Source organism: Somniosus microcephalus, chromosome 9 (genome assembly GCF_052327205.1).
Source record: "Somniosus microcephalus isolate GS21.2 chromosome 9, FLI_Smic_1.0, whole genome shotgun sequence".
Lineage (NCBI taxonomy): Eukaryota > Metazoa > Chordata > Chondrichthyes > Squaliformes > Somniosidae > Somniosus > Somniosus microcephalus.
Genome location: NC_140995.1, coordinates 172,496,110 through 172,514,316, shown reverse-complemented (window position 1 = coordinate 172,514,316; position 18,207 = coordinate 172,496,110). Strand labels below are relative to the sequence as shown.

General features: G+C 42.5%; 1 protein-coding gene across 12 annotated transcripts in view; it reads right to left on the bottom strand.

Annotated features, from left to right (window-relative positions):
- map7b (microtubule-associated protein 7b) overlaps positions 1-18,207 on the bottom strand; it is a 144,738-nt gene that overhangs the window by 51,928 nt on the left and 74,603 nt on the right. For 11 of the 12 annotated variants that reach the window (XM_085997525.1, XM_085997515.1, XM_085997518.1 and 8 more), the window contains exons 2-4: positions 13,825-13,923; positions 6,675-6,749; positions 15-178 (exon numbers count right to left, since the gene is read on the bottom strand). In XM_085997525.1, coding sequence (XP_085853651.1) covers positions 15-178; positions 6,675-6,749; positions 13,825-13,923 — 338 coding nt within the window. The remainder of the gene's footprint in view (positions 1-14; positions 179-6,674; positions 6,750-13,824; positions 13,924-18,207) is intronic. The other variant, XM_085997519.1, reaches the window with a different exon arrangement.

The following is an 18,207-nucleotide window of genomic DNA, read 5'->3' as shown; positions in this document are numbered from 1 at the left end:
TCACAAAAACATACTTTTTCTTCTTGAAGTCTTTGCTTCCGTTTTTCTTCCACAGCAGCACGCCGCCTTTCCTCTTTTATTCTCTGTTCTTCAATTTTCTTCTTGCGTTCTTCAAGTTGTTTTTCATAATGCTGTCTTGCTTTTTCCTCTTTTTCAAGCAACAGTTGTTCCCTTGCAGCTAAACAATAAAACAAAATTATAGTTCAAGTTAACAACGACAACTCTACTGAAATGAACCTAAACAAAACTCAAATTGTAGCAATAAAATTTTAAATATTGAATTTTAAAAAGTTCAAATATTGTCAACTGCACAGTCAATGGTGCATTAAGTATAAAATGCCAAATCTGGTAGAGTCTTCAAAAGATATGCATCCTCAACAGTATAGCTTATTGTGGTAAATTCTTACATCTGTGTATTATATCAGAAAATGTTCACCGTGTGGATTATGTTTGCACTTGTTAATTGATCTTTGACAGTGAGTTAACACAATAAATAATCCATGTTAATATGGTGTAAATTGATATCAGCTGGTCTAAAGTTAGTGCTGTATTTAAGAAATAGGAGTAGGCCATTTGGCCCTACGAGCCCACTCCGCCATTCAATAAGATCATGGCTCATCTTCTACCTCATCTCCACTTTCCTGCACTAACCCCATATCCCTTGATTCCCTTAATATTCAACAATCTATTGATCTATGTCTTGAATATACTCAATGACTGAGCCTCCACAGCCCTCTGGGGTAGAGAATTCCAAAGATTGAAGAAACTTCTCATCTCAGTCCTAAATGGCCGACCCCTTATTCGGAGACTGTGACTCCCTGCATCTACTCGATCAAGCCCTGTAAGAATTTTGTATGCTTCAATGAGATCACCTCTCATCCTCCAGAGAATATAGGCCTAGTCAACTCAATCTCTCCTCATAGGACAATTCCACCCCCCCCCATATCCCAGGAACAGTCTGATGAACCTTCGTTGCACTCCCTCTATGGAAAGTATATCCTTCCTTAGGTAAGGAGACCAAAACTGTACACAATTCTCCAGGTGTGACCTCACCAGGGCCCTATATAATTCCAGCAAGACCTCTTTACTCTTATACTCAAATCCTCTTGTAATAAAGGCCACCATACAATTTGCTTTCCTAATTGCTTGCTGTACCTGCATGTTAACTTTCAGTGATTTGTGTACAAGGACACCCAGGTCCCTCTGAACACCAACATTTCCCAATCTCTCACCAGTTAAAAAAAACTGTGCTTTTCTATTTTTCCTACCAAAGTGGATAACTTCACATTTCTCCACATTATATTCCATTTGCCATGTTTTTGCCCACTCACTTAACCTGTCTGTACCCCCTTGAAGCCTTCTTGTACCCTCCTCACAACTTACATTCCCACCCAGCTTTGTATCAGCAGCAAACTTGGATATATTACATTTGGTCCCTCATCTAAAATCATTGATGTAGATTGTGAATAGCTGAAGCCCAAGCACTAATCCTTGCGGTATCCCAATCCTCAATCCATGCTAGTATATTACCCCCAATCCCATGAGCCCTAATATTGTTTAATAACCTTTTGTGTGGTACCTTATCGAATGCCTTCTGAAAATCCAAGTACACCATATCCACTGGTTCCCCCTTATCTATTCTGCTAGTTACAACCTCAAAAAACTCCAACAGATTTGTCCAACATGATTTCCCTTTGATAAATCCGTGTTGACTCTGCCCAATCCTATTATTATTTTTTAAGTGCCCTGTTACCACGTCCTTAATAATAGATTCTAGCATTTTCCCTACTACTGATGTCAGGCTAACTGGTCTGTAGTTCCCGTTTTTTTCTCTCCCTCCTTACATTTGATGACCTGATGCAATTAGTTTCCTATTGTTTTTACTCATATTGAAATCAAATCTTTCTTTAAATTTGGTACTCCTTTGCCATTTTGTCTTTCATTGTATGTGTATATAGAAGTGTTACTTTTATTTTTAATACACGGTCAAAATTCTCAGTAGAAATTGATCCTAGACAATTTCCCCTCTCCTTGTATCCTATTAAATGGAGGTTGGCCAAATGAATACATATTCTTAAAGAGAGATTCCAATGTTTCATGCATTATGTAAACAGCAAAGAATAAGCTTCTGAAATTATCAAAACATGTATAATTGAAAGGGTATTTGAATGTAATTTTCATTTTAGACACCATAAAAGATCAGCACTTAGTGAAAATTACTGTTGATCCCATCATGTTTAAAAATGAAGTGAATTTCTATAATTCTCAACTAAGTTAACAATTGATACAAAAGCAAAATACTGCATATGCTGGAAATCTGAAATAAAAAACTAAAGCGTTGGAAATACTCGGCAGGTCAATCACCTTTCATCAGAACTGACGAAAGGTCATCAACCTGAAATGTTTACTCTTTCTCTCGCCACAGATGCTGTCTGACCTGCGAAGTATTTCTGGCGCTTTTTGTTTTTAACACAATTGATACCATAGTTAAATTAAAAGATAGGCCCAGAAATTCGGGTTGGGGGCTTCCCGTGGGTGCAAGCCCCCGACCTGCACTTACCTAGCGCACCGGCCGTTGTGCTGTGGGCCCGCGTGGGATTCCGATCCTGGGCCTGCTCCAACTGCCGGCGCGCAGTGCTTGCGTATCCCAGGGGCGCAGTTAGTTTGATGCGTCCCCTGGGATCACGTGGGCCATGGAGAGCCAACGGTAGCAGGGAATGCTTCATTCATAAGTTTGACAGGAAGAGCTGTCAAACCTATAAATACTATAAGCCCCAAAACATCACTAAAACTTCAAATAAATTTAAAAAACATCACATTTTTAAAATAAACTATAAATTACATGAAATAACTATTTTAAACAATAATTTAAATTTTTGAAAAAATTAATTACATTTTCTAACTGGGCTAAAAATAAGCTTACCTTTAAGGTATTTAAAAATAATAAACCTGTGGAGAAAATGTTTTAATTTTAATTAATTCACCACTTACCTTGTTAAAAGCAGGCCTTGCACCTGCTTTTTAAAATTGTAACTGCTGGAGACTTACCCTCCCAGAAAAACCTGGAAAAAAAACGTAAGTTTGATGCGCACGCGCTGCCTCTCCGGGGCACGCATTCCACCTGTCAACCCCTTCTTTCAGGGGAACGGAAGTGCCGGTTTCCCGCGCATGCACAGTGCACGCACGAAACCGGCACTTTCATGGGGCCGACACGTGAGTACCCAGTGTGTACTCACGTTGGGACCCGAATTTCTGGGACAGTCTTCAAAAGACCAACCATGAAATATTTCCCAACAAAACATGAATCATAGAAATTGCCAATCAGAAGAATATCATTTGGCCCATTATGCCTGCAGGAATGCTAATGTAGATTGGAAGTAGGTATAGGTAATACTACTTTGTCAAAAAACAGTTCAACTTAATTTACTGCTTCAAATTAGGCAATTTAAACAGTACAGGACTAATCCTATTTTGCTACCCTCCCCATACTCTAATATTTTCATTAAGTACTAATCCAACTCCCTTTTAAAATATTGGGCCAGAATTCATTGTAAAAACAGACTAAAAGCGCTCACCGTTATTTATGCGCAAATCGGACAGCAACTTCAGGCAAGCGCAGATGCGCAGTTAAAGGTGAAAATCCGGAAGTTGCTGTCCGAGATGCGCCTTTCATCCGTAAACTGCGAGGAAAGGCATCTCGCCGACTGGCTCCCCATGGAAATGTATTGAACAGCATGAAGTTCCAGTACTTGCACGTAGGGTTGCAAAGGGGTGGAAAGTTTCCGGTAAATTTCTGGAAATTTTCCACAGGAAGTTTAGCTTGGGAATTTTGCCCAAAAAAGCACATGCTAGCATAATATTGTTTTTTTTGTATTTCTTTCTTCTTTCTCCCCCACAGGTCCTCTCTTAAAATTACTAACAGAGATGGAATCTTAATTATTAAGGAATTTCTTAATCAATATATGTTTATCTTCTTACTTGGCTTGTTTTAATAATTACAAGTTTTGTGTGTGACTGAACAAATGTGTCCCGATTGGTTGGATGAGCGATTAGCTCCCTCTATTTGTAATATTTGCATATCGAATTGTGATTGGCCTGCAGGCATCTGTAAGACTGCTATAGTATTTTTAAGATCCAGGTTAGGGGTCCTGAGGGAAGTCATTTTGTTTTCTGCTGATGTGATGATGCAGTAAGTAAATCAGACTTTATACCAAATAAGCCAGTTACTTGTTGAACTCTTGTCCTTCAATTTAAAATATACAAAATAATACACTATTGGTGATGTAGCGTCGTGTGTGTACAGGTCATGCTTCCATCACATGGAGCATCAGCAAAAATGTACTCGCCCTGTTGCAATCGTGCTGATCGACCGCAGTTCGACACAGAGATGAATGCCCTTTATTTCTCTGCATAGAACAATGCCACGTTTACCGTCGGATGTGTGGAAGCATTTTACCCCAGGCATTAAAGATGGAAAGACTGTGTACATGTGCAAACACTGTAGAAAGCCATATGTAAAGAATGCCACAAAGATGCAGCAGCATTTATCCAACGATCTTGGATCACAAAAGGTCTTTGTAGTTACTGACAATGCTGCGAATATGAAGGCTGCTTGGGCTCAAGTGGAGGAGGCCTACCCTCATATTACGTCTATTGGGTGCGCAGCTCATGGGCTTAACCTGCTCCTCAAGGACATCATGGGTTTGAGAACCATGGAAGCACTGTACAAGAGAGCCAAGCAAGTTAAGTATGTCAGGGGAAAACAGGTAGTTGCAGCAACCTACAACTCCAAGCAAATGACAAAGAACAAGAACACCACATTGAAGCTGCCCAACAACACTAGATGGGGTGGTGTTGTCATAATGTACAACAGCCTTCTGGAGGGTAAGGAGTCGCTGCAAGAAATGGCAATATTCCAGTCTGGGGATATGGAAACCACCATCAAGAAAATACTGCTGGATGATGTGTTTTGGGAGAGAGTGGTTAGCAGCCTTAAACTACTCTCACCAGTAGCATCTGCAATTGCTCAGATTGAAGGAGATGACGCTGTCTTGTCAGATGTTCTCAGGCTTTTTACTGATTTAAAAGAACAAATCAGCATTGCCCTACTCACATCCCTGCTGCTCAAAGCAGAGGAGAAGGCAATTGTTCAATTCATACCGACGCGTCAAGAATTTTGTGTCAAGCCGATTCATGCTGCAGCATACATGCTGAACCCAAAGCATGTTGGGAGACCAATACTTTCTGGAGAACAGATCAACAGCGCTTACAGTGTGATTTCTACCCTCTCACACCATCTCAATCTGGATGTGGGCAAAGTTCTGGGAAGTCTGGCAAAGTTCTCTACCAAGCAAGGTCTTTGGAATGGGGATGGGATATGGGAATCATGCAAGCATATCAGTGCACATACCTGGTGGAAGGGACTTTGTGCATCCGAGGCCCTGTCACCCATTGCATCGGTGATACTCCAAATCCCACCTTCATCAGCGGCCTCTGAACGAAACTGGTCACTTTTTGGGAGTACGCATACAAAGGTGCGCAACAGGCTGACTAACGAGAGTGGAGAAACTGGTGGCTATCCGGGCGAACCTACAACTTATTGAGCCAGATACAGAAGTGTCCACCGCACAGCTAGACACTGACACAGAGGAGGAAATGGACACGTCAGAGCCAGAGTCAGAGAATCAGGAGGAGCAATGAGGAGAAGACGACTCAGAAGACTCATGAGTAGAAGACTCAAAAGGGACAAAATAAGGACAAATTACAGGCTAAATAAGCTGACGCTCTTTTTATTTTATTTTAGATGGGTCTTTTTTGTGGGGTTTCAATAAAGTTCAAAATTATAACCTAAATAAAGTTTTGAAAGCCTGATTTTATTTGTATGGAACAGTATGTCTATTTTGACGACAAAGATAATATAAGGGTCAGAGACAAAAACCGTCAGTGTGCAAAAAAACTCTAAATTCCCATAAATTCCCATGGAAAGTTTCCTCTTAAAAATTCCCAGAATTTTGCAACCCTACTTGCACAGTAGATATGGACTAAATTCACCACAGAAAATTAGGGCTTGTCCATTTCAGTCCAAGTACCCTTTTTAATGACATGTTAATTGCTGCCAAACAACCTCTCTGGCACTGAAAATTAACTTAAGTGTGAAGTCTCATTCCTTCAGGTTTTAATTGAGATTTTTTTTTTTTTTTTAATTCAAGTTTTAACAAAACTTTTTCTTGGTCTCTTCTCTCTCTTAATCCAATCTTTCTTTTCCTCTCTATTTCACTTTCTGTACCTGATTTGACATTGAATTCACTATTCTAACTTACACTTCCTGGTTCAGACTCAGTGCTGTTCATTAACAATTCTTCAGTCTGATTGGTTAAGATACACAGTTGCTTGCCATGTTCACACAGGCCCCCGATGCCCTGTAGAGGGCGCCACATCATTTAGATATCCCACTTGCATAAATTTGCGGCGGAAAAACTCATGGAAATTAAATGGGCAAGGGCAAGTCTAACAAACAGCGGGTGCTGTTCATTCGCCGATTACAGTAAATTCTGGCCCATTATTGTTGACTCAGCCTTAATATCCACTTCTGGTAATACAATCCATATACCAATAATCTTTGGGAAAAAATTCTTCCAAATGTAAAAAAAAATGAAGTGCGTGTGTTTTTTTACCCAGCTGCTTTTGTCGTTCCTCTCTGCGTTCCTTGGCGAGCCTTTGCTTGTCATCAACACGAATAACAGGAAGATCTGTAAACCAAGCAACGTTTTTATTCCAGAGCACAACCTCCGTGAAATGTTATTCTCTAGTCAAAATATTGATTTTTTTTTAAAAATTATAGTTTGGCAGATCACTTATTTCAATGCTATCCATTATATATAGAATGAGAATGTTAGGCCATTCAACCCATCAATTCTATGCTTGCTTTTGATCCAATCCCACTCTCTCCTGCTCACTTCCCATACCCTTCAATATTCCTCTTTTACAAACAACTATCTAATTCATTTGAAAAGAATTTATGGATTCAGTTTGTGGCCAAGAATGCCTGCTTCTAACCACCCTCTACGCAAATTTTTGTTCTAATCTACCCTTTTTGTACCTTGTTATTGTCTCACCAACCAGTGAAAACAATCTATCACTATTAATTTGTCACTAACCCTTCATAATTTTGAAGATTGCTATTAGTTCACCCCTTAATCTATTCGGCACGAACCAAAAAATACCCAACTTTTCCAGTTTCCCTTCATAACTGTAACTTCTCATCCCAAGCGAGGTATCCTAGTGAACCTACACTGCAACTTTCCCCTTATTTTCATATCCTTCCTACAAGGTGGTGTCAAAAACTGCACATATCTGTAGCCTAGATGAAGTCTTTTCAAATTCAAAATGAAATGACTGCCTTGCTTCTATTTTGATGTCAAGATACAAAACCAAGCATTCTGCTTGCCATTTCTTTAATGGCCTTTTCTACTTGCACAGTCACCTTTAATGGCTTCTGCATTTGCTATCCAAAGTCCCTCTGTTCCTCTACACCATTTAAAATTGTACTATTTAATAGGCATTGCCTTTTCTTATTCCTACTTCCAAAATATTTTACCTCAAGTGTACTTACCTCCCTAATCAGATTGTCCTGTCGTAGTTACTGCATGGCACTGATCTGGAGATTACTACCGTTTAATTCTTGCTGCTTCATTTATCTCAAACATTCTGCAGGATCTGAATCATTTTATTCCCGACATCATTGTCCCAACATGGACTATGCCTTCTAACTGATTCCACTACCTTTCCAAGAACTTCTGGGCCCAGTTAGTGTCCCGTATCTGGGCACGCGAGAGACAACACATCACTCCCCTCACTGTTGAATTTTCCACTGCCACTGCACTCCCGCACTTAACTCTTCTCCCTAATGCTGCAGTATTGCTTGTGACTTCAATTCCTCAGTCACTCACACCTGATAAATGGGTATTTAGCATTGTATACCTATCAGATAGCTTGAGACCTCCAAGAGTTTCTTATACTGCTTTTACCAAATCCTCCTCTTACCACCCCACCCAGGCACCAGCCCCACTCCCAAGCAAATGGTGACCCACTTCTTCCTCCTCTCCTCTTTGCAGTAAACACCTCCTACAATGTGCACTCTGAACACTTCATCCTCCCATATAATGCAGAATATCTCCCAACTGTTTTTCAAGCTCAGTAACTTTTGAGCTCAAGGTTAATCCACCAAGAGACACTTCTTTACCTGTGGTTGTCCTGGACACTCAACTTGCAGAAACTGCCACAATATGCAAGTTCTGCACAAATCAGGTTTCAACTGTCCTTCCACTAAAAAGAATGGACTCAATGCACTAAAACTCAAAAAATAATTTCAAGTCAGTGCTAAATTCCAGTTGAGACCAGACTCCCTTTAGCTAGAAAGCCAGACGAGAGAGCTGGAACAAAAGATGCAGAGGTGGTGGTCATGGATGGGATGGGATTCTTCAAATCACACCCACTGTGCTAAGCAAAGAAATTGGTCAGATTTTGCAGTGGGTACCGTCTTTGAAACATACAAGTTCGGGATTTCTGCATGCATTTGCGCTAAATCCCGCACTTGCAATCTGTCAAAGTGTGCCTTGACAGATGATCCGCACCGCCTTAGAAATCCCAATTGCTGGTGCAGAGTTAGGCTATTTGCCCACCAACTGCCCAGCAATTATGGACGTTTTTCTTCCGGTTAGTGAAAGCAGGCGCAGGAGCATGTTTCACATCTTATATGTATATTGTGTACGTTTTGGTGGAGGAAACGTTTTTTTGTCGGTCGAGTTTCATTTTAATTGCTTGGGAAGTTGACTAAGAAAGTTAAATAAAGTGAACATCTATCAGATTTCAGTGACCAATTCTGTCATAGAATCATAGAATGGTTACAGCACGGAAGACGGCCAGTCGGCCCATCGAGCCTGTGCCGGCTCCCTGCAAGAGCACTTCAGCTAGACCCACTCCCCCGCCTTTTCCTCGTAGCCCTGCAAATTTCTCTCTTCAGGTACTTATCCAACTCCCTTTTGAAAGCAGTGATTGAGTCTGCCTCCACCATCCTTTCAGGCAGTGCATTCCAGATCCTAACCACCCACTGAGTAAAAACGTTTCTCATGTTGCTTTTGGTTCTTCTGACAATCACCTTAAATCTGTGCCCTCTGGTTCTCGACCCTTCTGCCAATGGGAGCAGTTTCTCTCTACTCTGTCAAGACCCCTCATGATTTTGAACACCTCTATCAAATCTCCTCGGCTCCAAGGAGAACAACCCCAGCTTCTCCAGTCTGTCCACGTAACTAAAGTCCCTCACCCCTGGAAGCATTCTTGTAAATCTTTTCTGCACCCTCGCTAAGGCCTTCACATCCTTCCTAAAGCGTGGCGCCCAGAATTGGACACAGTACTCCAGTTGAGGCCGAACCAGTGTTTTATACAGGTTCATCATAATTTCCACGCTTTTTTACTTTATAACTCTAGTCATGAAGCCCAGGATTCCATAAGCTTTAACTGCTTTCTCAACCTGCCCTGCCACCTTCAACAATTTGTGCACATATACCACTAGATCTCTCTGTTCATGCACCCGCTTTAGGATTGTACCCTTTAGTTTCTATTTCCTCTCTTCATTCTTTCTACCAAAATGCATCACTTCACACTTTTGTGTTAAATTTCATCTGCCACATTGCCATCCATTCCACCAGCATGTCTATGTCTTCTTGAAGTCTATCACTATCCTCCTCACTGTTCCCTATACTTTCCAAGTTTTGTGTCATCTGCAAATTTTGAAATTGTGCCCTATACACCCACATCAAAGTCATTAATATATATCAAGAAAAGCAGCGGTCCTAGAACCGACCCCTGGGGAACACCACTGTATACCTTCCTCCAGTCCAAAAAACAACCTTGTTTATAGATGCATTATAATTATGATGTTCATTTTTGAGTTGAAAGGACAATAGAAACTTGGCCAGCGTCACACAGGGAAATCCACCAACCATGTAGCCCAACCAAAACCTTTGCCGTACAGGTTTTTTTTTTTTTTTTTTTTTAAATTTGTTCCTGAAATGTGGATGTCGCTGGCAAGGCCAGTATTTATTGCCCATCCCCAATTGCCCTGAGAAGGTGGTGGTGAGCTGCCTTCTTGAACTGCTGCAGTCCGTGTGGTGAAGGTACTCCCACATACTGTTAGGGAAGGAGCTCCAGGATTTTGACCCTGCAATGATGAAGGAACGGCGATATATTTCCAAGTCAGAATGGTGTGTGACTTGGAGGTGGTGCTGTTCCCATGCGCCTGCTGCCCTCGTCTTTCTAGGTGGTAGAGGTCGCGGGTTTGGGAGATGCTGCCAAAGAAATCTTGGCGAGTTGAGAAGCCAATGCAGCAATCAACCTCCTTTTCAAAAGGTCGCCCAGATCACACAGTGCACTATGAAACAAATAAACTGGAGGTTCTACATTCAGCCCTCAGTGCTCCTGGGCTGGGGGGGGGGGGGAGGGAGAGAGGCAAGGGAGCGAAAATTAGCGTTTCTATTCTCCTTTAAACTCAAAAATGATAATATAATGCATCTATAAACAATAAAAATAAATTTATTTATTACCAGAGGTCTGAATAATATTTTAATTCTGAAAAATAACATTGAATATATGGCTGGGAATCCCTTTCTGAAGTTCAACATTACTTGTAGGAGACACAACACATTTACTGAGTATCCAAACAGGACTAATAAATTGTGAGTTTTGAAGAAAAAAATTAAAATGCTGATAGTACCAGTTTAATTAAAAAAGTTCTTAAAAGTTTAAGTTTATTTCAATGGAAGAGACAGAGAAGTTTGTATGGGCATGGCTTAGTTTTGACAGCTTTTGTGGGCGTGTCTTCCCTTACGCATAGGCTGTACGCTGCGCTCCTGGCCTTCGTGACGCATACACTGCGCACAACTCTACAGCGCTGAAGAGCAAGACTCCATTCTGGGCCTCGCACAAGGCAAGTTCGTATTCTTTTCGTAGTTCAGCAACGTGCTCCGTAGCTACGCTGCCGACCGCAATTTTTTGGGCCAATAGCTACAGGATTTTAAGTTGTCTAGCTGGAGCTAGAGCAGTATTGAAGATAAGGTTAGAAGGAACACTAAGGAGAACAGGAAGGGATCCAGTCATGGTTGTCCATGTAGGGGTAAATGATAGCGGGGCAAAAATACACACCTTCAAAGTACATGAGGACTCAAAAGAGAGAGGGCACAAAGTAATGTTCTTCGGCATACTTCTGGTTGTTGGGGAAGGAGGAGGAGAGTTCACCAAGAAAACGAAGGATGCAAGTGAACAACTGGCAACGTGGTGCAAATACAAATGCTACTTTCATAAATAATGGATTACTTTCAGAACTAAAAAAGGACAAGTACAGGAGAAAAAGGTTACACCTAAACCAAGGAGGAACCAAGAAACTCATAAGTAACACAGATAGCAATCAAAAATCATTTAAATTAGATAGGTGGGTGGGGGAGGAGCAAAAAAAAAAGGGCAACTAGGCTAATAAGCAACATACATACTCCATGAATGGTGCTAAAATAGGTACGGATGGAGTTAAAGGAGACCTGAGAGTCTTAACAGTCTCAACACGTCCAACCACTGCGGAGCAGCAAAATCAACAAGGAGAGGTCGAAGAGGTGATGTAATAGAAGAATCCTCCTCAATCGGCTCCTCCCAGTGGCCGAAGAGCTCCTCCCAGAGTCGCAATGCGGTTTCCGCCCACTACGGGGCACAATGGACATGATCTTCACCGCACCTGAATTACAAAAGGAATGCAGGGAACAGCACCAACCGCTGTACATGGCCTTCTTTGATCTCACAAAGGCCTTCGACACTGTCAACTGTGAGGGATTATGGAGTGTCCTCCTCAAATTCGGCTGCCCTCAAAAGTTTGTCACCATCCTCCGCCTGCTTCACGACGACACGCAAGCCGTGATACTGACCAACGGTTCCGCCATAGACCCAATTCATGTATGAACTGGGGTCAAACAAGGCTGTGTCATCGGACCAACGTTCTTCTCAATGTTCCTTGCTGCAATGCTCCATCTCACCCTCAGTAAGCTCCCCACTGGAGTGGAGCTAATTTACAGAACAAACGGGAAACTGTTCAACCTCCATCGCCTCCAGTCCAGATCCAAGGTCGTCCCATCCTCTGTCGTCGAATTACAGTATGCAGACGACGCTTGCGTCTGCGCTCACTCGGAGGTCGAACTCCAAACCATCGTCAACACCTTCACCGAAGCGTACGAGAGCATGGGCCTTACACTAAACATCCGTAAGACAAAGGTCCTCTACCAACCTGCCCCCGCCACACAGTACTGTCCCCCAATTATCAAAATCCACGACAAGGCCTTGGACAACGTGGACCACTTTCCATACCTCGGGAGCCTACTGTCAACAAGGGCAGATGTCGACGACGAAGTCCAACACCGCCTTCAGTGTGCCAGTGCAGCCTTCGATCGCCTGAGGAAGAGAGTGTTTGAAGACCAAGACCTCAAACCCGGCACTAAGCTCATGGTCTACAGAGCAGTAGTGATAGCTGCCCCGCTGTATGCCTCAGAGACATGGGCCATGTACAGCAGGCACCTCAAAGCACTGGAGAGGTACCACCAAAGCTGCCTCCGCAAGATCCTGCAAATCCATTGGCAGGATAGGCGCACCATCAGTGTTCTTGCTCAGGCCAACATCCCCAGCATCGAAGCTTTGACCACGCTCCATCAGCTCCGATGGACGGTCACATTATCCGCATGCCCGATACGAGACTCCCAAAACAAGTGCTCTACTCGGAGCTCCGGCACGGCAAGAGAGCCCTAGGTGGGCAGAGGAAACGCTTCAAGGACACCCTCAAAGCCTCCTTGAAAAAGTGTAACATCCCCACCGACACCTGGGAATCCCTGGCCCAAGACCGCACAAAGTGGAGGAGAAGCATTTGGGAAGGCGCTGAACATCTCGCGTCTCTTCGCCGGGTGCAAGCGGAAGCCAAGCGCAAACAGCGGAAGGAGCGCACATCAACCCAAGCACCCCACCCACCCGCCCCTTCAACCACCGTCTGCCCCACCTGTGACAGAGACTGTAGGTCCGCATTGGACTAAATCAGTCACCTGCGAACTCATTTTAATGTCGAAGCAAGTCATCCTGGGTTCCGAGGGACTGCCTAAGAAGATACCAGACAACCATATGGAATAAATAAATATGGAAAATTAAGTCAAAATAAACTACGTGAATAGGACCAGGAAACACAGGTTCAGATTAGTATAGGCAGATTTAAGTATGATAGCAGGATGTTCTACTTCTGAAGAATGATCTATCCATGGAGTGGCCTTCATGTTAAAATTTGAAATGAAACCATTTAAAAAAGAAATCAACAATTTAAGGTATAAATGTAAATTTTGTTGTAAAAAGTGTAATTTTTTGAAATGAGTTTAAATCCTTATCTTGGACATTTAAAATTTCAGTTACTAAAGAGAAAAAAAAGTGCAGCAAAACTCCCCCCCAAAGCACTGCGCAACTTATTTTCTTAGTCAACAAAGCACAAAGGCAAATTATTCCATTTCCTCTTATTAAATGTTGACATTTTTAGGTAGTTACCCCCATTATATAAATGTTTATATAGCAGTTTCCCTTATTGATGTTGACTGAAGAGTTACAGGAAGTACACAGATTTTTTAATATAGGTACACCATTAGACTTAATAAAAAGCAATTTTTATCAATAGGCATTGTGAAATCTGTAAAATGCCACTTCTAAATCAACTTCACATATATACAAGATTTAAATCACATAGAATTTAAAATTACACACCTTGTTTGGTTCCAGAGTTCACACTTTGCCCAGAAGTAGAAGTTGAGTGACTGCTTAACTGGCCTTTTTTGTCCTCCACTTTCACTTGAGCCTCAGAAGCTGGAGAGTGAAACAGAGAAACAAAGTTAAACATAAGTGAATGAGATGACAGCACTGCTTGTTGAGAGTACCAATGTGCAGTACTTTGGAATAAAGAGGTTCAGTCCCTTAATTCAGTGCATTAGTTGGAGAAGTCTGTGTGGTGAAGTAAACCAAGGAATGGAAGATATATAGCAAGTCATTGTAAGGCTGACATATGCTTCCTAGCAACCAGTTAAAAAGTAGTATATTGAACATCTGTGGAGAATGTTCTTCACCTACAAGAGTATCATGGTATGGTATGTGGAGAGAAAAAAAGGACCAAGGAGAATTTCATACCCAGCAGTTTAAAAAAAAAAGCACCAATAACTTGAACTATGCTCAAGGTACCCAGTAATGAAAAGACTCGTACATGCCTACCATCAGCATTTTACAAGTAAATGAGCTTCCCATCCATTAGCATTGGAGGTTGCTAATATTAACTAATCAGATCATTGGGAAGATAGAACTGTCCAAACTGTATAGGTCTGAGCGCAGAACTGGAATCAGACAGTACTTTCTTCCCATTGTTCGTTGCGCATAAATTTAAGGCAGAAAAATTTAAAGTGTGCTGTTCAATTCAGAGAGTCCCAGTTATAGATGTCTTGTAATGTTTACCCCTGCCCACCCCCCCCCACCTCCTCTGACTGCTGCCTGTGTGAAGGTTTATTTTAATCAATGCTAGTTATAGCTGCGATTTTGAGATACGAAATATGTTCCTTTGTGTAAATGCACGAACTGGCTTTATTTGACAATTCTTGTCCCTGTACTTGTGGAATTACGAACGTTTGGAGATATAATTCAGAGTGGGGTTGGAATCATGAGTTTTACTTAATTAAAAAACTTAGATTTAAACTCAATTACAGTAGGCTTCAAAATGCCAATCAAGGCACCAAATCAGGCGTCAAATATCAAAATGTTCAAGGAGGCATGCCGCCATTGCAAATACTCATGTCTTGAGCACTCATGTCCCTCTTCAAATTTTTAAACCACCACTTAAGCTATACTTGTGTACTGCAAAGCAAAAGAAATGTCAGTTATACATGCAGCATAGGTTATACCAAGCCTATGTACCAGTGTACTCCATCTAACTCCAAGTGTCAGTTTTTTAGCAAAAGCTGACCAAAAGCTTCAAAGAGGCTGACAACTCGAATAGTTTTCTACGTATGCGCATACACGCACTTAACGACAAAACATTAAGTCCTTTTATTTTTTAACTACAGCACTGACCACTCCCGAGCAACGACAAGTAATCTTTCTGTGCAACAAGTGTTCAAGAGCAACAGAGAAATACATTTTCCACCTCTGTTCCATGTCCCTTGATATCTTCACCTAACAAAAATCTCTCCGTCCTGAAAGCTCCAATTGTCCCAGCATCCACAGCCTTTTGGGGGGACAAAGTTCCAAATTTCTACTACCCTTCGTGTGAAAAAGTGCTTCTGGATTTTGCTCTTGAATCACCAAGCTGTAATTTTAGGATTATGCTCCCTTGTTCTCGAGTCCCCCACCAGAGGAAATAGTTTCTCCGTATCGATCCTAGCAAATCCTTTTAATATTTTAAACCCCTCGATCTGCTCACGCCCTCAATCTCCTATACTCAAGGGAATACAAGTCAAGTTTATGCAACCTACCTGTATAATTTAACCCTCAGCCTCGGTATAATTCTGGTGAATCTGCACTGCACCCGCTGCCCGAGATGTGGTCCTGAAAACTGAATACAGTACTCCAGATGGGGCCTGACCGGGAGAGAGAAGGGAAGAGCGAGAGAGAGGGGGGGGGGGGAGAAGAAAGAGAAGGGAGAGAAAAGAGAGAGGGGAGAAAAGGAGAGGAAAGGGAAGAGAAATAAAGATAGAAGCCCTAGAAATTATATTTAAGGGTTCTATTAACCTTCTATTAAGAATGGAGGGGTCCTGGAAAATTGGAGTGGTCAGTGCAATATACTTCTTCAAAAAGTGAAATAGAACTAACTCAGGTAATTAAAGTTTAGCTCATTTAATGTCTGTGGTAATGAAACTTTGGAATCCTCAAAAGATGAAATTACTGGACAGCAGATGAAGAAAATAATTCAAAGCAGCCAACACAGTTTTCAGAAAGGAAGATAGTACACAACAAACCTGACAGAGTTCTTTTGAGGTGGTGAGAAACATGGTGGATAGAGTGAATGTGATGCATTTGGTCCTTCGGGAAGCTTTCAATAGGGTATCCCATGGGAGACTACTGGAGATTAAAGAGGTATTAAATTTGGGGGAAGGTACCAAATTGGATTAAAAACTGCTCATAAAAGGAGGCATCAGATGCCCTGATTTTGACTTGGGGCAGAAATCGGGTAGGGGGGGGGTTGGGAAAGCGGGCAAGCAGCGAAACCCTGACGTCGTCAGCGTGAAGCCCGGCAATTTTAACTTGAGCCTCATTTTACTATGATTGATAGGCTGCCTGTCCATTTCCTCTGCATAATTTCCGCAGCCAGCCGCCCAAGGTCTACTTAAAGCGGAATGCATCTCTTATCACGGCATTGTATTCACTTCTGGCTGATTAGCATGTCTGACTGCTGCCAAAAGGAGCAAGTTGGAGAACAAATCACAGGGCTTCAGTCAGGTTTTCAGATGCCCCACTCAAGGTCAGAGTGGAGCAGGTCAGGGCAAGGAGGGATGTACCAGCACCCGCAGGGGTATACCCAGGTCTGGACAGCGATAGCCGAGGTGGTCAGTGCCAGCAGCGTCACTCCCATGACCTTGTTTCAATATAGAAAGAGGTTCAATGACCTCACATTGGCAGCAAGGGATGAGTACAGTTCATCAATCTCAAAATCTGAAAATGCTCCTTTTACCCCCTCTCCCAGCACAGTTCTGTCCGCTTCATCAAATCCTTCAACATACAATCACAAGAGCACACTGCAACATCCTCCTCTCTCATTCTAAACACTCACTTCTTCCTTTCCTCTCTTCACACATGAACATTCTCTTCTCACATCCTAGCACTTGCACAACCAGCAACTCCTCCCTCTCCATCCCTCTTTTCCAACTCTCAGTAGGTGCACTATATGCTCAAGCCCTACACAACTCCACTTGCCTTTTCAACAGCCACTCACTAACTCTTGCCCTTTTTTTTGTAAGGGCCTAGCTGCTCAGGAGAGGACCAAGACCAGGGGAGGAGTATGACATTGCCTTCACATCAAACAGAGCGGGAAGCCTTGGACATTAGTGGCTCAGGTAAAGCCACGAGCATTGGAGAAGACAAGCAGTTATCGGAGAGGAGGTCTGCATATAACTTAAAAATCCTTTATTCACTTCAGTAAATATTCAACAAAATTCACAACTTTCTCAAGACTGTCAACTGTTAATGTCAACTCAGTGCCATGATAACTGGTGTCTTATCTCGTTCTCAGCAGCAAGAGCTTTCTGAAAAAGATACCCCAGAGGAGGGCAATCCTCCTGAGAATGCCCCGTCACGTGCACCACCCCTCCAAAGCACCAGCATAGACATTGGCTATTTGCATGGGTTAGACAGGGAATTCAAAGGGTCTGTACATAGTGAAACAGCGAGCATGAGTAGCAGCAACAGGTACTAGTGGCAGAGACAACACCCTGGAAAGCAAGGTCCTCTCCTGGCTCTGTTGAGCAGGACAGAGGTGAGGTCTTCAAGAGGCCCAGCCAGGAAAAGAAAATTGCTCGACTCACACAAGTAGTTGTACGAGTAATTGGAAGGCCTGCCAAGGAGGTTAAAGCATTAAACAGCCTATGTGATGTCATTTAGCATGGGATCAGCACTCTGCAGTTTGCATGCAGGCTTCAGCTTGGAGAGTCAGGTGTCCACCTGGGACAGATTGGTAGACCAAATAGATGGGGGTTAGCAAGGAGTAACTCATCGTCTGCTCCCGCAGATCAGTGGAAGTGGTAATCCCCAGCCCCAACTTGAGAAACAGAAGCATTCCACCAGTTTCCTTAGGCCACTAGGGGAGCACCTCATAGGAGTAGGAGGGCCAGGAAACCTTGAGAGGTACCATGGATTAACCATTGGGTGAGAAATTAATTGACGGCAATTATTGTGATTGGCATTAAATTCATCACCTTGATCATATTTGGTGTGCAGTGCTGTTATAGCAGCTTCTGCTGCTGCGTGGTCAGTGCATCATTGGTATAGAAGTTGGATGAATAGTTTCAATGTACTTTACTGAATGATTAAGGGAGTGGTGAAGAATGCAACAAGGACTGTTTCTGCAGAGACGCTTTGTGTAAGTTTTCAGGGCAAGGGAACGAGCTGGTCACA